We start from the raw sequence: 24315 nt of genomic DNA, 5'->3' as shown, positions 1-24315 counted from the left end.
AATTACTGCATTAAAAATTGTTATTTTGGATGCAGTATTTGCAGCATTCTGCAGTTATACTGCACTAATTGCAGTAGTACTGCACTCTGACTGCAATTTTCTTTCGTAAGGGTGACCTTCATATCAATATATGAAGGATCACGTGCAGACCACTAAGTAACACCATTGAACGTTATTCCAAACAAATCCATTCAACTATGTCAGCCCTATCTGTGTTGTTGAAATGGTGCCATTGCTGTAACCACGGTAACTCCATCCAAGTCTAGTATTTCCGTGGTATATAGTATCATTTGACGGTTTACACTGTAGGTAGTCTACCAGACAACCAGGGAAATGGTTTGTCCGTCTGATATTGTAGGCTATAGCCTCCCTATTCACGTGGTTAGACCGACCCTACAGTGGGTTCCAGTCTCTTCTCTTACATTAGCAAGGTACTTTCGGATTTATCTGTAATATGGGAGGGATGATGCTGAGGTGAGCGCAGCTTGCAACCAGTTTGTCGGAGCTCCTCATCAATCGTCGGATAGGATAGTAACATCACATTTGCTCAATGAGAGCATAAGGACACGAGAGAGGATACTGAATTTCGACCTGGTGCGATAACGTGCCGTTCTATGTACCTCTATATAAGGTAAGACATTCATAATGACTCACACATTTGTCAATGTTAAGCGTTTACGCATACATTTTACACAGATGATGTTAACCGAACAGCCTAATAATTACGCAGCTTTGGAGCGCTATTGTTAACCGGCAGGGCGATTTTATTGAAGGACAGAGGCGCACGTTGCAACAGCTGTTTGCTGGTCCTAGCAGAAATGAAGAGAAAATGCTGATATTTCATTGCACGATGCAGCCTATAGGCGTACGCAAGACAAGGCCAGTATGTTTGCGTTTAGGCTATTTAATTTAAAAGCCTTACGTTACTGAATGACTTAAACTTACATTTCCAGCAATGTTTGTTATTTTTCTGTGAAAATAGCGATTCTGATGCAAGTAGAGTCTGTTAGTTAACCACGTTTGCGTCACGAAAAAATTCGACGCAACAAAAAATGTAACATTCTGACAATAATTTATCTAGAAAATTATCATCTCAACACGCATATTACCCATGATGCTCTGCAGCACAAATATGGAGGTGCTAATGGTACAACCCTAATACAAAACAAACAAGTCCAAGCATCTAGGTGCCAGCCTCTCTCTCTCATATGGTAATGCGGTCAACCTGACTCTCAACAACCTCCGTGGACTGTGGCGTTTACACAGGTGTAGGCATGTGAGTAGCCTGTGTCGCAGTCTTGTTGTGTACTTTTGTGGGTGTGGCTGAGTAAGTGTCCTGAGAATGTGATCGTGAGCCCCTAGGTGACGACTGCTGAGTCAGGGTGTCACTTAATAACAGTTCTGGACCACTCATGACTGGTGATTCTGTCGATATTGCTTTACTCAACAGTAACTGATATGTGTGCCTTTGACAGATGATGTCCTCTGCAGTCTGGACAGTGTAGGACACAGGACCAGTCTGAGCAATGACCAAAGCAGGAACCCACTTTGGTTCTTTGAGGCAGTTCCAAGCTAAGACAGTTTCTCCAGCTCTGTCCTTTGCTCTCAGTTCACAACGTTTGACTTGACTCTCCTTTTCGTTCTGAGGGTTGAGTAGGTCGAAGCTTGTGCATAGCTCTCGCTTCATGAGTCGCGATACAGGTGAAGCCTTGGTGGTTGCGTGAGGTGTGTTCCTGTAGGATAGCACGAAGCTGTTCAAGCATTGGTGCAGTCTCCTTTGACCATGAGACGCTTTCAAGGCATGTTTCATCGTCTGTACGAACCTTTGTGCCAGTCCTTTGGTAGATGAATGATACGGCGCAGACCTGTTGTGTTGTATGCCATTCACATGTAGGAACATGGCCATTTCTTGGGACACCTAGCTGCATTCTGTTGTTGCTAATGAGTGGTGATCCGAACCGACTAAAGACTTCCCCAAGCTTCTTGATGTTATTCTCAGCAGTAGTAGACATAATGATGGCAACCTTTTGCCATGAGGTTGCACGACCATGAGAAACATTCTGTCTTCGAATGGACCTGTGAAGTCGGTATATGCGTTACCACGCCTCCCCCGGCCAACCCCACGGATAAAAAGATGCAAGTTGAGGTATGTTGTGACCCTTCTCACATGAGGAACAGGTTTTTGCTTTCTCCTCAATGCTTCCATCCAGTCCAGGCCACCAGCAGTGGCAGGCTTAGGCAGGAGGGGCAATTGCTTTAGGCCTCACATCATCAAGAGGCATAGTTAAAAAAATAATAATAATACTGGTAATCTTTTTTTTATGAGGCCCCTCCTGCTCCACTCGAGGGGGGTTTTGCCTGGCCACTGTGCCCAGGTTAATGAGGCCGCATTGTTGACAAAAAAGGCCTCCAAAAAAGTTAATGAATCCATACAGCCAAATTCATAATAGATCAACCATTTATTTCCATGCATATACATATATTTCATATTAATATAATCCAAGTTTTTCTCATAGTCAGGCTTGGGTTGGTTACTTTCTAAATGTAATCCGTTACAGTTACTAGTTACCTGTCCAAAATTGTAATTACCAACATAACTTTTAGATTACCCAAACTCAGTAACGTAATATGATTACTTTCCCCTTAAGAGGTGCAGGTTAGTAGCTGGCACAGCCACAAAGTCATAAAATCTGCTTTTAAACCTAACCATAACCATAATGCTAACCCTAAACAGATGGCCCATCTAACCAAAATCGCTCAGATCCAATTCCAATTAATTTAATACCCCTTGATCTTCAAGAATAGGACTTGGAAATATAGATTAGCCAGCATGTTTTATCTGAGCATAACCCCAAAACTAAGGTCTAGTTAGCCTACTCTGTTGTTTATGATTTTGTTGTCTCGGAGGACTGATTAGGTTCATTGCTTCGAGTTGGTAAAAAAATACTGCTCTTGCAATGGCATGCTTTGAGCACTACCGAAAAGTGCTAATTGCATATGAAAAATGTATTCCAAATGCTGCATTTGCTATAGGCCTGTTTACATTTTCGTTGGTGACACTTTGATATCTCAATAATTTGCAGCTATTTAAGTCTATCAAAGTGCGAGTTGGAGTTTGAGCATCTGTCCGTTAGGTCTATGTTTTATTTTTTAAATAAACACAAATTAGATTAAGCAATAAAATCATACAGTATGGAGCACAATACTATGGGGGAGTTTAGAAGGGAGGAACTCAGACTTTTATTCCATAAGCTGGGATACGCACTATGCAGCTGTTGCTAGAGCTCATTTTCCACTGGCTGCCCACTGGGGGGCGTATTCATTATTCTGATTCTGTTGCAAAACATTTCTTAAACAGAACGAAACGGGAAGGGACATACCTGAATTTTGCTCTGTTAGCTTCCGTTTGGTTCTTAAACAGTAAAAGATTTTCCGTCATGAATACACCCCTGGTAGCAAAAACAATGATTGACAAACAGTTTAAACTTCTTCAATTCAACCATCCACATCCACAATCTGTAAGGCGCAAATAGCTAAATGAGAGAGCAGGAGTGTGATTCACGTCAATGCGCTATGTAGCCTAGTTATCAATAATAAGTGATACGCGTATTGCCCATAGGCTACACCACTGCTGTCGTCCTTATCTCCAAGCATTTATTCAAGTTGGATAATCTTTGGATGCTAACAGCAGTTGCACAATTGGAAGACCTTCAGAAAGTATTCACACCCCTTTACTTTTTCCACATTTTGTTCTGTTACAGCCTGAATAAAAATGTATTAAATTGAGTTGTTTTGTCACTGGCCTACACACAATACCCCATAATGTCAAAGTGGAATTATGTTTTTAGAACTTTTTACAAATTAATTTAAAATGAAAAGCTGTAATGCCTTGAGTCAATAAGTATTCAATCACTTTGTTATGGCAAGCCTAAATAAGTTCAAGAGTACAAATTTGCGTAACAAGTCACATAATATGTTTCATGGACTCAATCTGTGTGCAATAATAGTGTTTAACATGATTTTAGAATGACTACCTCATCTCTGTACCCCACACACGCATACAATTATCTGTAAGGTCCCTCAGTCAAGCAGTGAATTTCAAACACAGATTCAACCACAAAGACCAGGAAGGTTTTCCAATGCCTAGCAAAGAAAGGCACCTATTGGTACTGTAGATGGGTAAAAAAATAAAATAAAATAGAAGCTTAGTGGTGGCTGCATCATGTTATGGGTATGCTTGTAATCGTTAAGGACTGGGGAGTTTTTCCAGGAGAAAAAAAAGTATTGAACGGTGCTAAACACAGGCAAAATCCCAGAGGAAAAACCTGGTTTAGCCTGCTTTCCACCAGACACTGGGAGATGAATTCACCTTTCAGCAGGACAATAACCTAAAACACACTGGAGTTGCTTACCGTGAAGACCGTGAATGTTCCTGAGGGTCCGAGTTACAGTTTTGTTTGAAATCTACTTGAAAATCTATGGCAATACCTGGAAATGGTTGTCTAGCAATGATCAACAACCAATTTGACAGAGCTTGAAGAATATTGAAAAGAATAATGGGCAAATGTTGCACAATTCAGCTGTGGAAAGCTCTTAGAGACTTACCCAGAAAGACTCACAGCTCTAATCGCTGCGAAAGATGTTTCTACAAAGTATTGACTCAGGAGTGTGAAAACTTTTGTAAATTAGATATTTCTGTAATTAATGTTCAAGAAATGTGCTGAAATTTCTAATAACATGTTTTGAATTTGTCATGCTAGGGTATTTATTTATTCATTTATTTATTTATTTATTTCACCTTTATTTAACCAGGTAGGCAAGTTGAGAACAAGTTCTCATTTACAATTGCGACCTGGCCAAGATAAAGCAAAGCAGTTCGACAACATACAAAAACACAGAGTTACACATGGAGTAAAACAACATACAATCAATGATACAGTAGAAAAAAATAAGACTATATACAATGTGAGCAAATGATGTGAGATAACGGGGGTAAAGGCAAAAAAGGCCATGGTGGCAAAGTAAATAAAGTATAGTAAGTAAAACACTGGAATGGTAGATTTGTTATTTGAAGAAAGTTCAAAGTTAAAATATAAATAATATGTTGCAAAGGAGCTAAATAAAATAAATAAATACAGTAGGGGAAGAGGTAGTAGTTTGGGCTAAATTATAGATGGTTATTATGTATAGATGGTTGAGAAAACAACATATTTTTAATCCATTTTGAATTCAGGCTGTAACACAACGAAATGTGGCGAGGGTATGAATACTTTCTGAAGGCACTGTTGCTTGGACTGTAGCCTACAAAAGCCCATTCCTGCTCTTTTCTTGCGATCCATCAAACGCATTTGGTGTGTCATCATAGTGGTCTCTGAAGTAGATAAAGGGCCTCATTGCTAAAATCCCTAAGTAGCCTTTTTTCAATGCTAATTTGAATATCATTGAGAAAACAGAAAGGTCTCCAAAAACATCGTTTCTGAATTTTTAAGTAATCCTACAAGTAATAATTTAGTTTTTAAAAAGTTTCTGTAATCTGATTACAGTATTTATGCTGGTGATGTAAAACGGGTTACAGTTTCTTTGTAATCTGTTCCATGTAACGGATTACATGTAATCTTCACTGAGGCCCTTTACATGTAATCTGTTACTCCCCAACCCTGATAATAGTAGAAACAAGTGTCATTAATCACCCGTGGACTGGTTCATAATAATGAACTATTCCAGATGCAGCAATGAGGTTCTTTTAAGATGGAATTTGTCTGTTAAAATTCAGTAAATTAATGCATTTCTTTAGTAAAAAGACAGGTGCTGCTGATAATACTGTCATTATCGTCAAGACAGAATCAGAGGACATGTATGTAGCCCATGTATCTGATGCTGTCTGGCCAAAAAGACTGGCCTCTGCCTGGGCCTCCAAATCACCAAGTCCGCTCCTGGCCACCAGAAGTAGCTTTTTGTGATTTCCATCATGCGAACCATTCCACAATGACTTGAGTGTAGCTGTTGCAAAAGGGGTTTCCTCAGCGAAGGTGGAATGATAACTCTCTTCCCCCACAGCAGACAACCGGACTGTACTGACAGCTCAGTTCTCCTGGAAAGGTAAAGTTTCAGTTCCGGAGCATCCCCTGCAGCTCTGCCTTTGATGAGTCGTTTCTGGTGTTTCTGCGCACTTGTGTTGAAGTGACTGGTGCATTTTCCACTTCTCTGAAGTAGAAAATGTCTACTTGGCGTGACTGTTGCAATATAGTTCTGACTTGCAGTACTTGATATCGTAGGTGTGTGCTGACAACAACAAAACCCATCTTTGCATTCTGCTTACAGTAAGTGATGTAATCCCAGTATGCGGTCCAAAGATGCTTGTCAGCGGACGATAATCTGTAAGAAGGGTGAACTTCCTCCCGTACAGACACTGGTGAAACTTACGCACTCCAAAAATGATGCCTAGGGCTTCCCATCCTATCTGTGTATAGTTACTTGTTCGATATCCTCGATGCGAAAGCAATCGGCTTCTTCATCTGAAGGCATAATATGGTAATGACTAGGGATGGGTATCGTTAAGATTTTAACGGTATTACTACTCTTACCGATACTGCTTATCTATCCGGTACTTTAATGGTATTCTTACCGGTTCTTTTTGCAATTTTTTATGAAACCCCCCCCCCCCCAAACAAATTAAGAACAGAATTAACATTGCTTTATTTTCTGAAATGTAAGATAAATAAAATAACAATTATTTACAGAAAAATAAACAGCAATGTTTTGAACAAATCACTACTATAGACTCTGTTGTGATGATGGAAATGTAAAACAAATGAAATAAACTATATTTTCCTGCAAAAGAAAGTACAGTGGTATACATGTAGAGCAAAACGGGTGGGGTATGCAGGTAGTCTGCAAAAGGGCTAACAGTCCTTAGCTATTCTTCTGGAGAAAGATCAACATATTTGCCTTCTGGCAGAAGTCGGGACCTCTCCTGGCTTATTATGTTCCCTGCAGTTGAAAATACCCTCTCGCTAGGGGTGGAGGAGGCTTGAGCACAGAGGTAGCTTGTTGCAATGTTTGTGAGGAGGGACAGAGTAGCTCTCCTCTCCCACCGTCACAGGATCTTCAGCCATGGGGATGGGAGGCAGGCCTTTGTAGAGCTCGACCTCTAGGTCAACACGCTCGCTGAAGGGCGAGATGTCCTGTTGGATCGTCAACCTCAACTCCCTGTACTCCTCTGAGAACAGCTCCTCCAAGGCACTCCTTGTTTTGTACAACAGAGGGACTGTCTCCTCCATTTCCTTTCCTTCAGACTCCTCCTGTTGCTGATGCTCTGTGCCTGTCTGCACCTGCTCCTCTGACAGCCATGGTGAAGCTCCTGTCACATTACCCTCAACAGTTGCCTTCCTCAGCCTGTCCCAGGAGGCGTCACTCACCGGCCTCCCTTTAATTCTGGGGTCCATTGCTGTGGCCTCATGCAGGAAGGCTTGCATGTCCTCATCCTGATAGCACTAGGAGATATTCTCTCACACCTTCACTTTGATGGTTGCCACAAACATTGTATCTTCATGCTTCACAGTGAAATGCTTTTCCAGTTTTTGGAGGATGGGTATGATCTGTCCACAGGTGGCATTCTTTTCACATGGCACACACAGTGTGAATGCATAGAGGATTGTTAAACTCCTCAGCCTTATGGAAGGTTGTCCTTGGTCATTGCTTTTTGCAATTGTGGGTCTAAGGCTGTTGCTTGGATCGCTGGATACTGCTCCATGAATCTCTCTATCACTAGATCGAGCGAGTTCCATCTGGTCTTGACATCAAGGATGAGTAAGTGTTGCGGAAGGCCTGAAACGACAACAAAAAACAACAAGCATTTAATTACCGCACACTTGAATATTGAATTAAATTGTTAAATGTGGGAATTTCAAAATAATACTTTAATAGATTGAACTGGCTTCTTACCAAGGAGCTGCTGCTTTTTCTTCAAGACCGTTTTGAACATCGAGGATCTCTTGAACCACACGACCACTGCTCTGATTCGGGCTGCCCATTTATCAATGGAAGTAATATTGTCGATTTTCTTAGCTACCATTCAATGTGTGTGCAAAGCATCCTATTTTGATGGCAACATCCATATTGCCAGCATTATCAACAATCACAGCTACAATCTTGCTCTGCCACTACTTCGCCAGTTTGCGATTTGTACACTGCCCTGGTATGGAGGACCTTCTGTTTTACACTGCCCTGGCTTGTGTAGTGCACTGTAACAGTGAGATAGTGGTCCTGACAGAGGCTGGTCTACCCGTCTGATGTGATGGCCAGCTTTGGCACATCCTTCAGCTCAGTGATCACATTGGCCTTTTCTACACCATACCAGGTAGGAATTATTGTGTCACTGAGGTAACTCCTGGAGGGAGGGGTATATTTGGGGTTGAGTGCCTTGCTCATCTCCCTACAGTAAAAAAAGATAATTCAACACATGAAAACTATCATTATTGAATTATTGTGTTGTTGTGTATTGTATTGTGGAGTGATGGGACTAACATATAACCCTTCTATACTACTATATCCTAAAAATTAATACAACTCAATATATACTGACAGACTGTTACCTAAAGCCCTTGGACTCCACTGTTGCAAAGGGGTGTAGGCCTTTCATTATGAACTTGGTTAAGGCTAGGTGGCACTCATTCACCCTCTCCTCAGTCATCCTCCCAAAGGGGCTTTGGGCTTGTCTTTGGCTTGGACCAGCGGTATTAGAGAGAGGAGTGGGTTGCTTCATTGTGGCTGCAACATTAACAAAAAAGTAGCAAAATCTTTAAATGGGTGATTGAATTTATGAACGCACCCATAGCTAAACAATTAGCTGGCTAATGGTTACTTTTGATCCTGAACCCATGTTTGCATAATTTAGTTAACTCTGTGTGTGGGCTCTAGGCTGCTAGCATGCATACCTAACGTAGATTGGGCAGCAAGAGATGAACTACGAGCTAGGCAGTCAAAAATGGTGCATTTCTCAGCCTGTACATGATGCACTTTCGATAGATGTTTGGACAGATTGCTCGTGTTTCCGCCCTTACAAGCAAAAGTCATGTTGCACTTGTGGCAACGAGCATTGTCAGCATCGACTCTGGTGAAGTGTTACCACGCTTTTGAACGTTTAGTTCTCTCTGCCATCGTCACTAATTAAGAGCAGGCTCTTTCGTGTGGTGTGTGTGTGTGTGTGTGTGTTTGTGTGTTTGTGTGCTATAGCGTGTGAGAGACACAGGCTCCACGCGAGAGAGATCTCTCTTCTGGATTGGGAATAGCGAAAATGCATCATAGACAAATGTTTTCATCCTATTGCAAATTAGAAACAATTGGTAAGATAAAATGTGCAAGATAATGTTTATGTAGCAATAATAAATAGGAAATGTATTTTCTTAATTTCTCCAGTACCGAAAGCAGTACCGATAACGTCGGAGCTTATCGATACTACGGTCTTTCATAATTTGGCCCCGGGGCCTGTTTAATACCGGGATTCGGTACCCATCCCTAGTAATGACTGCTCCCACACCATTGGGACTAGGATCACAAGCTAGTTGTATTGGCAATGACCGGTCAAAGTGTTTTAAGTGCCTCATTTCAGGAATGTTTGCTTGGTTTTCACGAATGCTTCCTAGCATTGTTCTGTCCATTTCCATGCTTGTTAGGACAAAGCAATTGATGCATACTACAAAGAAAGGAAAGAACACAGTTGACTGACTTTCTGAGGAGCTGGGGGGTCCAAGATGGCCTTGACCTTAGACAGAGCCTCGTGAAGGCCCGTAGCATTGACGACTTGTCCGAGGCATTCAACTAGGGATGTGACAAATGGACAAATTTTCTTAACGTTTAAACAGCAATTTTTTTACATCGGTTTTCCGTTAAAAAGATAATAGAAATTCATACAATTCTGCGCAAATTCACAATACAGCTGCGATGCTGCCAGCAATGATTTGGGTTTCACACACGGTTTGGGTCCCTTTCAGATGGTTAAGCGTTGCACATGTACTACCATTATTGTACCTCAATTCCACCTCTCAAAGTTTTCATTTCCTTATCATTTAACTTATCAACCTATTGCCATACAGGACTTTGCTGCTGTCGCTTGTCTTTCTCTGACATTTCTCCAACTGTTAGCGACAATGCCGAAAATAATGTATTCCTCAATTTCTTGCATATGATTCCCGGTGTCGACTCACATTTCTGAGTGTCAAGATTCAATTCCGCTTGTTGTCGACTCTTAAGATTAAGTGTTTTTGGAATGGAGGAGACTGATTTAGTTTCCGTACTTCCAAGAACACAAACACTTGCATCTTTCATAGCGAGCAAACGAGGGACGGAGAGAGAGGGGAGGGGCACAGTATAGGCAGGTTGGCCACCAGGCAGACAGTCAGAACCGTGCACTCGGCCTATCTATCGCAATGGAATGCTGTATCTTACAATTTCTTGGCTTGCAATCATGATAGGCCCTGCTTTACTGAAGGGCCTATCATCAATGAATAGGCTAGGATATTCTACACGCAACAGACTGAATAATGAACACACACTCGCAAAGAGAGAGAGCAGGGTTGCAATCATTAGTCCAAACAGTTTGCAACTAAAACAAGAGTTTCTACTAGACATATTCAGGTAGATCCCTCCCAGTTTTGTTATGTTTGCTTCTGTTCCTAAACTTTTTGCAATGGAATTGGTGTAATGAATACGCCACAGGCGAGCCAGCGCGAGGGAGAGAAAGGATGTTATAGGCAGAAAGAACCATGGTGCGCATATGTTTTGGTAATCTGAACCTTGCAATGTCTCGTCTTGCATGTCTCGCAAGTTCACCAAAGTAGCCTAAAGTTCGCCTGTTCTCAAAGTTCACCTCTCTGGTATTATTTAAATAATACAACTTTCCCAGGTCTCAAAAGCCCATAGGCTATAACACACAAAATAATATGTTTTGTGATAACTGCACTGTGATTTTAATTTTGTTGGGTGAAGTTATAGATTTTTCTTAACGTTAAGGATCCCAATCTCGTTTAAATGTTCACACCCCTATATTCAACTGATGATTGGAAGAATGCACGTTTGACCTTAAGAACTCGCAGACCGTAGTCCTTCAATCTCTGTAAGGTTGCATCCAAGTTCTGAAGATGGTCCTCTTCATCTTTTCCAGTGACGAGGATGTCATCCAGGTAGCATTGCACTCCTGTCAATCCACTCAAGATCTGACTCATCGCCCTCTGGAACAGCGCGGGTGCACTACCAAACGGTTGACGACAGTACCTGAAGATCCGCTTGTGTGTCACGACGGTCAGCAGCTCTTTTTACTTTTCATACACATACATCTGCGAGTAGGCTTTCCAGAAGTCGATTTTGCTCAACTTTTGACCCTCAGCTAAGACTGCGAAAGGTTGTCGATGTGTGGTAGCAGATACTGCTCAGCGGACAACACAGGGTTAACTGTGTGTGTTTCTGAATATGCATACTACCGTGCTCCACACTCTCTCATGCTCCAAGTGCATTCTTCGAGGACGTTCTCTTGAGGACGAGAGTGTGGAGAACGCATAAAACATTTAATTTGACAAGCACTCACACGCTCCCTACTGTATTACCTCACGCTGCATCTCCCCATTCACTGACCCTTCTTCCAGCCAGGACAATGCCTCAATAGAGACGAAACAAGATATACACAAAGCAAACATTTATACTTTATTATCAGCTAGATAATCTCAGCCAAAAAAGAAAGTCCTCTCACTGCCTACTGTGTTTATTTTCAGCAAACTTAACATGTGTAAATATTTGTATGAACATAACAAGATTCAACAACTGAGACATAAACTGAACAAGTTCCACAGACAGACATGGGACTAACAGAAATATAATAATGTGTCCCTGAACAAAGGGGAGGGGGGGGGGGGGTCAAAATCAAAAGGAACAGTCAGTATCTGGTGTGGTTACCAGCTGCATTAAGTACTGCAGTGCATCTCCTCCTCATGGACTGCACCAGATTTGACAGTTCTTGCTGTGAGATGTTACCCCACTCTTCCACCAGGGCACCTGCAAGTTCCCGGACATTTCTGGGGGGAATGGCCCTAGCCCTCACCCTTCGATCCAACAGGTCCCAGACGTGTTCAATGGGATTGAAATCATGGCTCTTCGCTGGCCATGGCAGAACACTGACATTCCTGTCTTGCAGGAAATCACGCACAGAACGAGCAGTATGGCTGGTGGCATTGTCATGCTGGAGGTTCATGTCAAGATGAGCCTGCAGGAAGGGTACCACATGAGGGAGGAGGATGTCTTCTCTGTAACACACAGCGTTGAGATTGCCTGCAATGACAACAAGCTCAGTCCGATGATGCTGTGACGCACCGCCCCAGACCATGACGGACCCTTCACCTCCAAATCGATCCAGAGTACAGGCCTCAGTGTAACGTTCATTCCTTCGATGATAAACGCGAATCCGACCATCACCCCTGGTGAGACAAAATTGCCAGTCCTGTCTGGTCCAGCGACGGTGGGTTTGTGCCCATAGGCGACGTTGTTGCCGGTGATGTCTGGTGAGGACCTGCCTTACAACAGGCCTACAAGCCCTCAGTCCAGCCTCTCTGTCTATTGCGGACAGACTGAGCACTGATGGAGGGATTGTGCGTTCCTGGTGTAACTCGGGCTGTTGCTGTTGCCATCCTGTACCTGTCCTGCAGGTGTGATGTTCGGATGTACCGATCCTGTGCAGGTTTTGTTACACGTGGTCTGCCACTGCGAGAACGATCAGTTGTCCGTCCTGTCTCCCTGTAGCACTGTCTTAGGCGTCTCACAGTACGGACATTGCAATTTATTTCCCTGGCCACATCTTCAGTCCTCATGTCTCCTTGCAGCATGCCTAAGGCACGTTCACGCAGATGAGCAGGGACCCTGGGCATCTTTCTTTTGGTGTTTTTCAGAGTCAGTAGAAAGGCCTAGTGTCCTAAGTTTTCATAACTGTGACCTTAATTGCCTACCGTCTGTAAGCTGTTAGTGTCTTAACGACCGTTCCACAGGTGCATATTCTTTAATTGTTTATGGTTCATTGAACAAGCATGGGAAACAGTGTTTAACCCCTTTACAATGAAGATCTGTGAAGTTATATGGATTTTTACGACAGGGTCCTGAAAAAGGGACGTTTCTTTTTTGCTGAGTTCATTTGTGAATCGTAAACTTGCTAGTTAACAGGCAAAAATGATCTAAAGCTAATGTTATGCAAGGTAGATGTCAATTCTTTGTGGGTGGCTAGCTAAGAATTCTTCATGGCTAGCCAGTTAGCCCGATTGACTTACCCATTCACTGAACCGTTCTTCTTCTAGCCAGCAAAATGGCAATAGAGACATAACAAGATACACAGAAAGCAAACGTTTTACTTCATAACTATGAGCTAGCTATATATGAACAAGCAAAAATGACCTAAAACCAATATTATCCAAGGCAGATGTCAATTCTTTGTGGGTAGCTAACTAACAATTCTTCGTGGCTAGCTCTATTGACTTTACGACATACGTACTCACACTACAGTGGGTATTCCAGGCAGGTAACCATGCCAAAATTAACACAGCATGTGCAGTTGAACTCGGAAGTTTACATACACCTTAGCCAAATACATTTAAACTCCAGTTTTTTACAATTCCTGACATTTAATCCTAGTAACAATTCCCTCTCTTAGGTCAGTTAGGATCACCACTTTATTTTAAGAATGTGAAATGTCAGAATAATAGTAAGGGGAATGATTTATTTCAGCTTTTATTTCTTTCATCACATCCCCAGTGGGTCAGAAGTTTACATACACTCAATTAGTATTTGGTAGCATTGCCTTTAAATTGTTTAACTTGGGTCAAACGTTTCGGGTAGCCTTCCACAAGCTTCCCACAATAAGTTGGGTGAATTTTGTCCCATTCCTCCAGACAGAGCTGGTGTAACTGAGTCAGGTTTGTAAGGCCTCCTTGCTCGCACACAATTTTTCAGTTCTGCCGAAAAAATGTTCTATAGGATTGAGGTCAGGGCTTTGTGATGGCCACTCCAATACCTTGACTTTGTTGTCCTTAAGCCATTTTGCCACAACTTTGGAAGTATGCTTGGGGTCATTGTCCATTTGGAAGACCCATTTGCGACCAAGCTTTAACGTCCTGACTGATATCTTGAGATGTTGCTTCAATATATCCACATAATTTTCTTTCCTCATGACGCTATCTATTTTGTGAAGTGCACCAGTCCCTCCTGCAGCAAAGCACCCCCACAACATGATGCTGCCACCCCCGTGCTTCACTGTTGAGATGGTGTTCTTCGGCTTGCAAGCGTCCCCCTTTTTCCTCCAAACATAACGATGGTCATTATGGCCAAACAGTTCTATTTTTGTTTCATCAGACCAGTGGACATTTCTCCAAAAAGTACCATCTTTGTCCCCATGTGAAGTTGCAAACCATAGTCTGGCTTTTTTTATGGCGGTTTTGGAGCAGTGGCTTCTTCCTTGCTGAGCGGCCTTTCAGGTTATGTCTCTATTGGACTCGTTTTACTGTGGATATAGATCGTTTTGTACCTGTTTCCTACAGCATCTTCACAAGGTCCTTTGCTGTTGTTCTGGGGTTGATTTGCACTTCTTTAGGAAACAGAACACGTCTCCTTCCTGAGCAGTATGACGGCTGCGTGGTCCCATGATGTTTATACTTGCATACTATTGTTTGTACAGATGAACGTGGTACCTTCAGGCATTTGGAAATTGCTCCCAAGGATGAACCAGACTTTCGGAGGTCTACAATTTTTTTTTCTGAGGTCTTGGCTGATTTCTTTTGATTTTCCCATGATGTCAAGCAAAGAGGCACTGAGTTTGAAGGTAGGCCTTGAAATACATCCACAGGTACACCTCCAATTGACTCAAATGATGTCAATTAGCCTATCAGAAGCTTCTAAAGCCATGACATCATTTTCTGGAATTTTCCAAGCTGTTTAAAGGCACAGTCAACAGTGTATGTAAACTTCTGACCCACTGGAATTGTGGTACAGTGAGTTATAAGTGAAATAATCTGTCTGTAAACAATTGTTGTAAAAATTACTTGTCATGCACAAAGTAAATGTTCTAACCAACTTGCCAAAACTATAGTTTGTTAACAAGAAATTTGTGGAGTGATTGGAAAACGAGTTTTAATGACTCCAACCTAAGTGTATGTAAACTTCCGACTTCAACTGTATTTATTAACATATCAAGATAAAATGTTATATTCAGGTAACATATGAGATGTGAATAGGCAACATTTCAATGTATTTTCTCTCGCTTCAGCTCAAATAATGGCACCATTTGCATAATTTGTATGTGATTGCGTCATAGTTCTTTTGCATACTTTCCGTTGAAGCTTGCATCGATGCATGCTTCAAAATATGTACAAACGGAGTACGCATTTGAGAAGTGCCCTCCATGCTCCGAGCTCTTATTTCTCCAGGCTTGTTCAATGTGGCCCTTTTTTACCACAGGCTCGGCAATCCATGTCCTTTCACCAACTTGTAGACAACTGATGTCCCAATTTTCCTGTCTCTGGTTTTCAGTTGCTATGTGCACTTTTTGTGATGAACTCAACTGGTGAGCCTCTTTAGCAGCTAGTTCCATGGAAACACTGACTTCAATAGCCTTTGCCAAGGTTAGATTAATTTCAGTCAGTAGTGTCTTTTCTCTAGCTTCAATCCATAGCCCACATACTAGTCTGTCTCTAAACATTGTCACTGATTCTCCCTGATTTCTCTGGAAACGTTTTATTTAACTAGGCAAGTCAGTTAAGAACAAATGTTTATTTACAATGACGGCCTCGGAACAGTGGGTTAACTGCCTTGTTCAGGGGCAGAACGACAGATTTTTACTTTGTCACATCGGGGATTCGATCTAGCAACCTTTCGGTTACTGGCCCAACGCTGTAACCACTAGGCTACCTGCTGCCCCGAATAACAATAACTAGTGGTTTTGGTGAAAAGTGTCCTCTAAGTATTTCCACTATTTATTTATTTTTTATTTCACCTGTATTTAACCAGGTAGGCTAGTTGAGAACAAGTTCTCATTTGCAACTGCGACCTGGCCAAGATAAAGCAAAGCAGTTCGACACATACAACACAGAGTTACACATGGAATAAACAAACATACAGTAGAAAAAGTCTATATACAGTATGTGCAAATGAGGTAGGATAAGGGAGGTAAGCGAAACAATATAGCAATTAAACACTGGAATGGTAGATGTGCAGAAGATGAATGTGCAAGTAGAGATACTGGGGTGCAAAGGAGCAAGATAAATAAATACAGTATGGAGATGAGGTAGTGGCTATTTACAGGTTGGCTATGAACAGGTGCAGTATTCTTGATGCTCCTTTCCAATAAATATCTAGGGTCTCCACTGCTCAATACTTTCATTAAACTGTTGAACAGTTCCAGCCATTTTTCATTTCTCAATAGTATGCTGGACACGTGTCATTTTTAACGTTTTTTTTCTGATAAAAACTAGTTCATTGCATCCGCCGCCGTATGACCATATTTCCCAGCTGCTTGCCGTTGTTTTGAAGTAGTCACAAAAAAACAGGCCTTATTTTTGGCTTTTTTCACCCTGCTAGCTCCTATTAGTTCTATTGACCACCGTGGCACCAACTCGCCTTCCGAAACATTCTATTCCCAGCTTATTGTTCTCCTGCCTGCTTCACTATTGTTGGCAATGAGACCTGCTCACGTTGTTTATAGTTAAAATGTTAACAACAAAAAATGGAGTTCGTCCCATTGTTTCCAATAGGGGAAATATAGGCATGTTTGTCTATTTCGCCAAATATCTCGCAATGTGTATATTTAGATTTTTCGGACGCCATTTTAATCATGACAATCTCCTCTTTCTAATTATGTAAGTCTGGGCATCGAGCTCGGTTGTCATCAAATGCTAGCCCCAAAATACTTTTTGCCCTTGGAACGCTGAGATCACCCTGTTGTTGTCCTATGGAAAGGCATGTCTGTCTATTTCGCCAAATATCTCACAATGTGTATATTTTAGATTTTTTCAAGTCGGGCACCATTTTAATCAGGAGAATTTCCTCTTTGTAATTATGTAAGTCTGGGCAGCGAGCTCGTTTGTCATCGATCACTAGACCAGAAATGGAAGTTTTCATTTTTTCTACTTTCTTTTGTAGTGGTAAAATAAAAATGGATACATTTTTTTGTGCCATTTATGCGAAATGGAATTCTACGCATCGCTCCAGTCAAAACAGGCTCTGAGAACGTTCAATTCCATTCATTTTATATGGGCTCGCACTAGTGTTCCAGCTTAGCCAACATTCTTTTGCTGTTTTTCAGCCTTGGGTGAATTTTGACTTGTTCTATTGTCAGCCTATCAATAGGCTCCCGATTGTCACTCACTTCAATATTGTCCTCAAACAAGGCAATATTTTTCTCAGTCACATGATCTTCATTCACTTCGCTCACTGATGTTTCTTCCTCAAGTTCATTCATTGATCAGTTTTTAATTCCAAAGTTTGTCTGCACAGTTGAATAAATGTCCTTTCCTGTACTCACTATACATTCCACACATTTCCACTGTTTTCCCGCTCCGACGTCCGTCTAGAATCCTTTTCTGCCGTCCATGATGATGCTAACTATCTCTTAGCTAGCTCGACTAAGCACTTTCCTCTTCTAGCAAGACTGTGCTAACATTTGCTTAGACTGTACAAAGGAAAATAACAGTTTTAAACTTGTATAAACCGACTTCATCTGGATAGAATAGTTCCCGTAGGTTCAGACTTCCTCGTCGCCATTCTTTTGTTATGTCTCGTGGGGTTCATAACCACATCTATATAACAATTCAGTAATGATGAAACGGGACAGAAATTCAGTTCAACCATTTATCCAGAATGTGATCATCTCAACACACATTAGCCATAATGCTCTGCATCACAACTACGGTAAGTATGGAGGTGCAAACTGTACAACCCTAATACATAACATAGATGATCTGCTTTCAGCACCGCAATCCAATTGTATAGTGGGCTAGTCTGTAACTTTAACCTTTATAAAGGTATCACTGAAGTTCGTTTTATTTCAAGGGCATTTGGTGCATCACATTGCGAGTAAGCCTATAATTTGTGGAATTCTGCTATTTGCATACATTTTACCTGGATACAATGCCATTAGTAGGGTTGATTTATTTTTATGAATATTATATTATGAACCCTATTTGTCCGAGTAGGCAATTAGTATATTATGAATTCAAACATTTGCCGATTTTATTAAAAAAAAAAAAAAAAAATCCCCAATGTTATGTTATATGCTTATTTCTGAAAAGATAAAGTGGGATATAGCTATTGCCTCTGAACCCATGTATGGATAACTGGATAACCACTGGTCAGGACTACGTTGTGGTGTTAAATTCACATCAGAATTGAGGTAGGCATGTGATGGCTAATAGTTTGTTGCTGTGTGTGAGTTCTACATGTTGACGCTTCCTCCTTTTCTTTTTCTCTTTCATTTCTATCAAAATCATGTTTTTAGAGGCTAATATGAAGACATCAATGGGCAAGCCAGACCCTGGAAAGCTTCTGGAATCCTCCCATGTTGTTTGAAGCCTAAGGCAGGACCATGCATTGTGTCTGGTGAAAACCAGTCCACCCTCCTTCGACCAAACCATTGAGAGTGAAGACACACACCACACACACACACACACACACACCACAGAGATGGGTTTAGACCAGCCCTGCTTGGATATGGTGGTGCAAAGGCCCTTTCTGAGTGCAACATGTAATAGGCACCGCCACCAGAACCTGCGCAGAAAGATGAGGCCCATACGAATCCTGGGTTTTGTATTCAGCCTGGTAGCCATAAGCGCTATCTCATTTTCCTTCAGTGCCTTGACCTGGAGCTCAGGGACCTACTCAGAGCCGCTCCTGCCCCAGGAGGCCATCCTTCAGTCTGGCCCAACTCCACACAGGACTCTACTTTCCACACATCACCAGAGGGACCCTAATGTCTCAGCCGACATTCCCGTGGCAATGAGGTCTTCGGCAGACGGCAACGAGAGCCAAGGGGACTACCCCACGGACCTGTTCACCCTAGAAGAGAGGCGCCAGGGCGCTGTGGTGCTCCACATGTTTGGGATGCTGTACATGTTCATCTCTTTAGCCATTGTTTGTGATGAGTTCTTCGTGCCCGCTCTGACAGTCATCACAGAGAAGCTGGCCATCTCTGATGATGTGGCGGGGGCCACCTTCATGGCGGCAGGCGGGTCGGCGCCAGAGCTCTTCACTTCAGTCATTGGTGTATTCATCTCCCATAGCAATGTAGGCATCGGGACCATTGTGGGCTCAGCTGTCTTCAACATTCTCTTTGTCATTGGAATGTGCGCCATCTTCTCCAGGGAGATCCTCAATCTGACCTGGTGGCCCCTCTTCCGTGACGTCTCCTTCTACATCATGGACCTGATCATGCTCATCTGTTTCTTCCTGGATAACTACATCTCCTATTGGGAAAGTATTGTGCTACTTTCAGCCTATGCCGCGTATGTGATCTTTATGAAGTTCAACAGCAACGTGGAGGGCTTCGTGAAAGGCTGCATGAACAAGAATCAAGTGGTGGAGGTGGAAGTGCAGCCCAAGGTGAGTGTTAATCTATTTCCCTAGTTTTCTTTATCTCTCTTTCCCGACAGAGCTTCATCACCATTTCCTCTGCCTCTCTATCTTTCAAATGAATGTGACCATTTGAATCTAGCGATTAGAATCTCAGATCACAAGTATTGTACAAAACAACAATAGACAAATGTAACAATAAAAAGTTGGCTCTGTAATTTTTTATGTATTTAACCTTAATTTAACTAGGCTAGTAAGTTAAGAACAAATTCTTATTTACAATGACGGCCTACCCCGGCCAAACACTAACCCGGACGATGCTGGGCCAATTGTGCGCCACCCTATGGGACTCCAAATCACGGCTGGTTGTGATACAGCTTGGAATCAAACTAGGGTCTGTTGTGACGTCTCTAGCACTGAGATGCAGTGCCTTAGACCGCTGCACCACTTGGGAGCCCCATCCCCAGCCACCAACCCACTAAACACATGCACATGCTCACACACACAGCCTATGAAGGGATGGATCAATTCAAAATAAGTCAGTCAATTGAGGAAGTGATACCCTTTTTTCTATTATGGAATTAGAATATCAGGTTACTTCCTGAATTGACTGACTGACCTGAATTGACTGACTGACTACATTTCAATTTGTTTTCAATATTTATTCAATTTTGAACTTGCCTAGGCCTATGACCTATAGACTGCAGGTGTCGTTTGAATGCTTACCCTGTGCTCTGAAATGAAAAATGTGTATTTCATGATAGTTTTATTTTATTTAACCTTTATTTAACTAGGCAAGTCAGTTAAGAACAAATTCTTATTTACAATGACGGCCTATTTTATGAGTACAACCAATAACGTATTGTGAAAATGCAGTCAGAGCTCCCAGAACTCCCTCTACAGGTGATTTGGTGGACATGCAATGGTGCAAGTAAAAACAAGTCCTCAAACCTCAAAATGCAAGTTTTGAAATTACAACAATACTCCAACACACTAAGCCTTCTACTACACTATAGATTGTTTTAAAGGTAGTCTGAACAAGGCCAACATGGTTTTTGATGAATTTCTCAATCAATTTAGGTTCCAATGTCAGTGGCTTCACATCCATTGACTTTTCCACATTTTGTTATGCATGAATTTAAAATGGATTATATTTAGATTTTCTGTCACATAATGTCACAGTGGAATTAGGTTTTTCGAAATTATTACAAGTTACACTGAAAATATAAACGCAAAATATAAAGTGTTGGTCCCATGTTTCATGAGCTGAAATAAAAGATCCCAGAAATGTTGAATATGTACAAAAATAGTATTTCTCTCTCTAAATGTGTGCAGAAATTTGTTTACATCCCTTTCTCGTTTGCCAAGATAATCCATCTACCGGTGTGGCATATCAAGTAGCAGTTTAAACAGCAGGATCATTACACAGGTGCACCTTGTGCTGGGGACAATAAAAGGCCACTAAAATGTGCAGTTTTGTCACACAATGCCTAAAATTGAGGGAATGTGCAATTGGCATGCTAACTGCAGGAATGTCCACCAAAGCTGTTACCAGAGAATTGAATGTTCATTTATCTATAAGCTGCCTCCAATTTCGCAGTATGTCCAACTGGCCTCACAACCGCAGGCCACGTGTAACCATGCCAGCCTAGGACCTCCAATTCTGGCTTCTTCACCTGCGGGATCGTCTGAGACCAGCCACCCGGACAGTTGATGAAAGTGGGTTTGCACAACCGAAGAATTTCTGCAAAAAGTGTCCGAAACCAAGCTCATATGCGTGCTGGTCATCCTCACCAGAGTCTTGACCTGACTGCAGTCTGGCCTTTGATGGCCACTGGAGAAGTCTACACTTCACAGATGAATCCCGGTTTCAACTGTACCAGGCAGATGGCAGACAGCGTGTATGGCATCCTGGAAGCGGACAATGTCCCAGTTCTTCCATGGCCTGTATACTCACCAGAGATGTAACCCATTGAGCATGTTTGGGATGCTCTGGATTGACATGTACGACAGCGTGTTCCAGTTCCCGCCAATTTCCAGGAACTTCGCACAGCCACCGAAGAGGAGTGGGACAACACAGGCCACTTACATGAACTGTAACTCAGTAAAATCTTAAATTGTGTTTATATTTTTGTTCAGTGTCATTAAAAATGAAAGCAAAAATTTTCGGAGTCAATAAGTATTCAACACTTTGTTATGACATGTCTAAAAACACTACATGACCAAAGGTATGTGGACACCTGCTCGTCGAACATCTCATTCCAAAATCCTGGGCATTAATATGGAGTTGGTCCCCTCCCTTTGTTGCTATTGTAGTTACTCCACAATACATACCAAAGTGAAAAGGAGGAAGCCTGTGCAGAATAAAAAAATCCTAAACATGCTTCCTGTTTACAATAAGGCAGAAATTAACTTTATGTCCTGAATACAAAGTGTTATGTTTGGGTTAAACACATCACTGAGTACCAGCATGGTGGTGGCTGCATCATGTTATGGGTATGTATGCTGGTCATCGGCAAGGACTGGGAATTTTGTAGGATAAAAATAAATTAAATAGAGCAAAATCCTAGAGGAAAACCTTGTTCAGTCTGCTTTACAGCAGACACAGGGAGACAAATTCACCTTTCAGCAGGACTTTAACCTAAAACACAAAGTCAAATATATGCTGGAGTTGCTTACAGTACCAAGATGAATTGAATGTTCCTGAGTGCCTAGTTACAGATTATACATAACATCTATGGCAAGACTTGAAATGGCTTGCCATTATGGGTTATTGATTTCAGTTTGCCAATGTGGTGTGTTGTGTGTAGATGGGTGAGAATTATTCTTATTATTTTAATACATTTTGAATTTAGGCTGTAGCACAACAAAATGTGGAATAAGTCAAGGGATATGAATACTTTCTGAAGGCATTGTATATCCTAGAAATGCACACTGTAGTAATCACATAAATGTTGGTACCAACGTCAAAAATATATCCTAGTAATAAAAAAAGGGAAATGGAAAATGGAGATTGTACAAAGAAAACAAACAATGTCTGATAAACACATTTCATGTACCTTTTTTGTATTTCTTTTCAATCAAATTGCCCAACATAGTCACCATTTATTTTATATTTTTATACAACAAAATAAAGCTGTTTTTTTTTCTTCATTCCACTAGTGACATTACACTACAAATCAAAGTTTCTCAGATATTTTCAGACTTGGTGTTCTTCTGTTGAGATGGCATTGGCCTGTGTCACCCAAGCTGCCTCACAGTATTCCTCTGTGGGATTAATAAAAATGACAGTGTCATTCTAGGTTAAGCTGGACAAATTGTGTCCCAGTTTGACAAACAATCCCTTGAAATATACGGAAACTCTACAAACCAAATTTAATTAGACAATGTCAAAGGAAGGTCCGTTTTGAAATGGGTTTAAATGTATATAAAAATGAAGATATCCAAAATATGTTAGATCTCAGTCCTTAAAGTATGATTATTGGTATGATTGCCTCATTGCAAGGAGAAACAGTTTCTGTACACAAAATTGCCACTGTGGTACAATGGTCTTACTCCATCTGTCTTTCAGTCGCTCTCCTTAAGAAATTCTAAGAATCTTGAAATACTCCCTCAGGTTAAATTATGCTGGAAAATATTTTTGGTTTATTCACAAATGATAACTGGTATCTTCCTTGTGAAACATGTATATCTATAGGAATCCATTGACTTCACAGAGCATAGAATGATATCTTCAATTACACTGGAGGGCAAAGGGAATATATTCCATAGCAATTTGATACTGTTGTTGAGATTATCCGGATGGATTTAGGTTACCTTGTGACACGAGATGAAAATTAGTTTTTGAGATATGATCCCAGAAAGCTTTTCTGTAAAGCTTTAAATAAATCAGGATTTACTTTAAGTAGATAAAGGATATTTCATTGGAGGTCACACAACACAATACTGGGAATCGAACATCAGATAGACTCTAGAATTCACATACATTCAAGGTTGGCTAGGTGCTTGATATGTTCATTCCCAAGTGAGAATCTAGTAAATCTTTCAAAATATAAGGTCTTGAAAATGGGTGTGTTGTGTCTATAGTTATGTATTTTGACTTCTGGCTGCTACTAGTGAGTTAAATAAACCTAATAAGAATGCAACAGGGAGTGCCAGAGCAAAGAGGAGATTCAGTTGACCTTGAGATGCAATGCATGAGACGACTGGAGAAAATAACAGAAAAACAAGTCCAAAAAGGTGGATACACAGATGAGTCGATCAACCATGCTTGTCTCTGTTCTCATCCCCACAGCTCAATTATCACTCATGGCATATTTAAGTCTCTCCTATCATGGCCGGCTGAGGAATGCCTCCACTGCCCTGTGGCTACAGACCAAATTGTGTTGGACTCTGAGCTGTTAGATTCTGACATTATCACTAAATATCTTTATGTCGATGATTCTACACTTGAGAGTCCTTATTCTTTGCAGAATTATGTATACAGTGGCTTCAGAAAGTATTCATACCCCTTGACTTATTCCACATTTTGTTGTTACACCCTGCATTTGAAATGGATCAAATATTTTTTTTAATGTCACCCATCTTTACACAGTACCCCATAATGGAAATGTTTTACAGTAAAATGAAATGCAGTAATATCTCATTTACATATGTACAGTACCAGTCAAAAGTTTGTACACACCTACTCATTCCATTCTTTTTACTATTTTCTACATTGTAGAATAA

The 24315-nt window shown here is 41.3% G+C and overlaps 1 protein-coding gene across 4 annotated transcripts in view; it reads left to right on the top strand.

Moving 5' to 3' along the window:
• Positions 1–289: 289 nt before the first annotated feature.
• Positions 290–24315, top strand: part of LOC106609072 (sodium/potassium/calcium exchanger 2) — a 209352-nt gene continuing 185326 nt past the window's right edge. For all 4 annotated transcript variants that reach the window (XM_082977564.1, XM_014207462.3, XM_014207461.3 and 1 more), the window contains exons 1-2: positions 290–631; positions 18518–19617. In XM_082977564.1, the coding sequence (XP_082833690.1) occupies positions 18703–19617 (915 nt within the window). In that variant the 5' untranslated portion in view covers positions 290–631; positions 18518–18702. The remainder of the gene's footprint in view (positions 632–18517; positions 19618–24315) is intronic.

This window comes from Salmo salar, chromosome 07 (assembly GCF_965601325.2).
Source record: "Salmo salar chromosome 07, fSalSal1, whole genome shotgun sequence".
NCBI lineage: Eukaryota > Metazoa > Chordata > Actinopteri > Salmoniformes > Salmonidae > Salmo > Salmo salar.
This window is presented reverse-complemented; position numbering and strand designations above follow the sequence as displayed.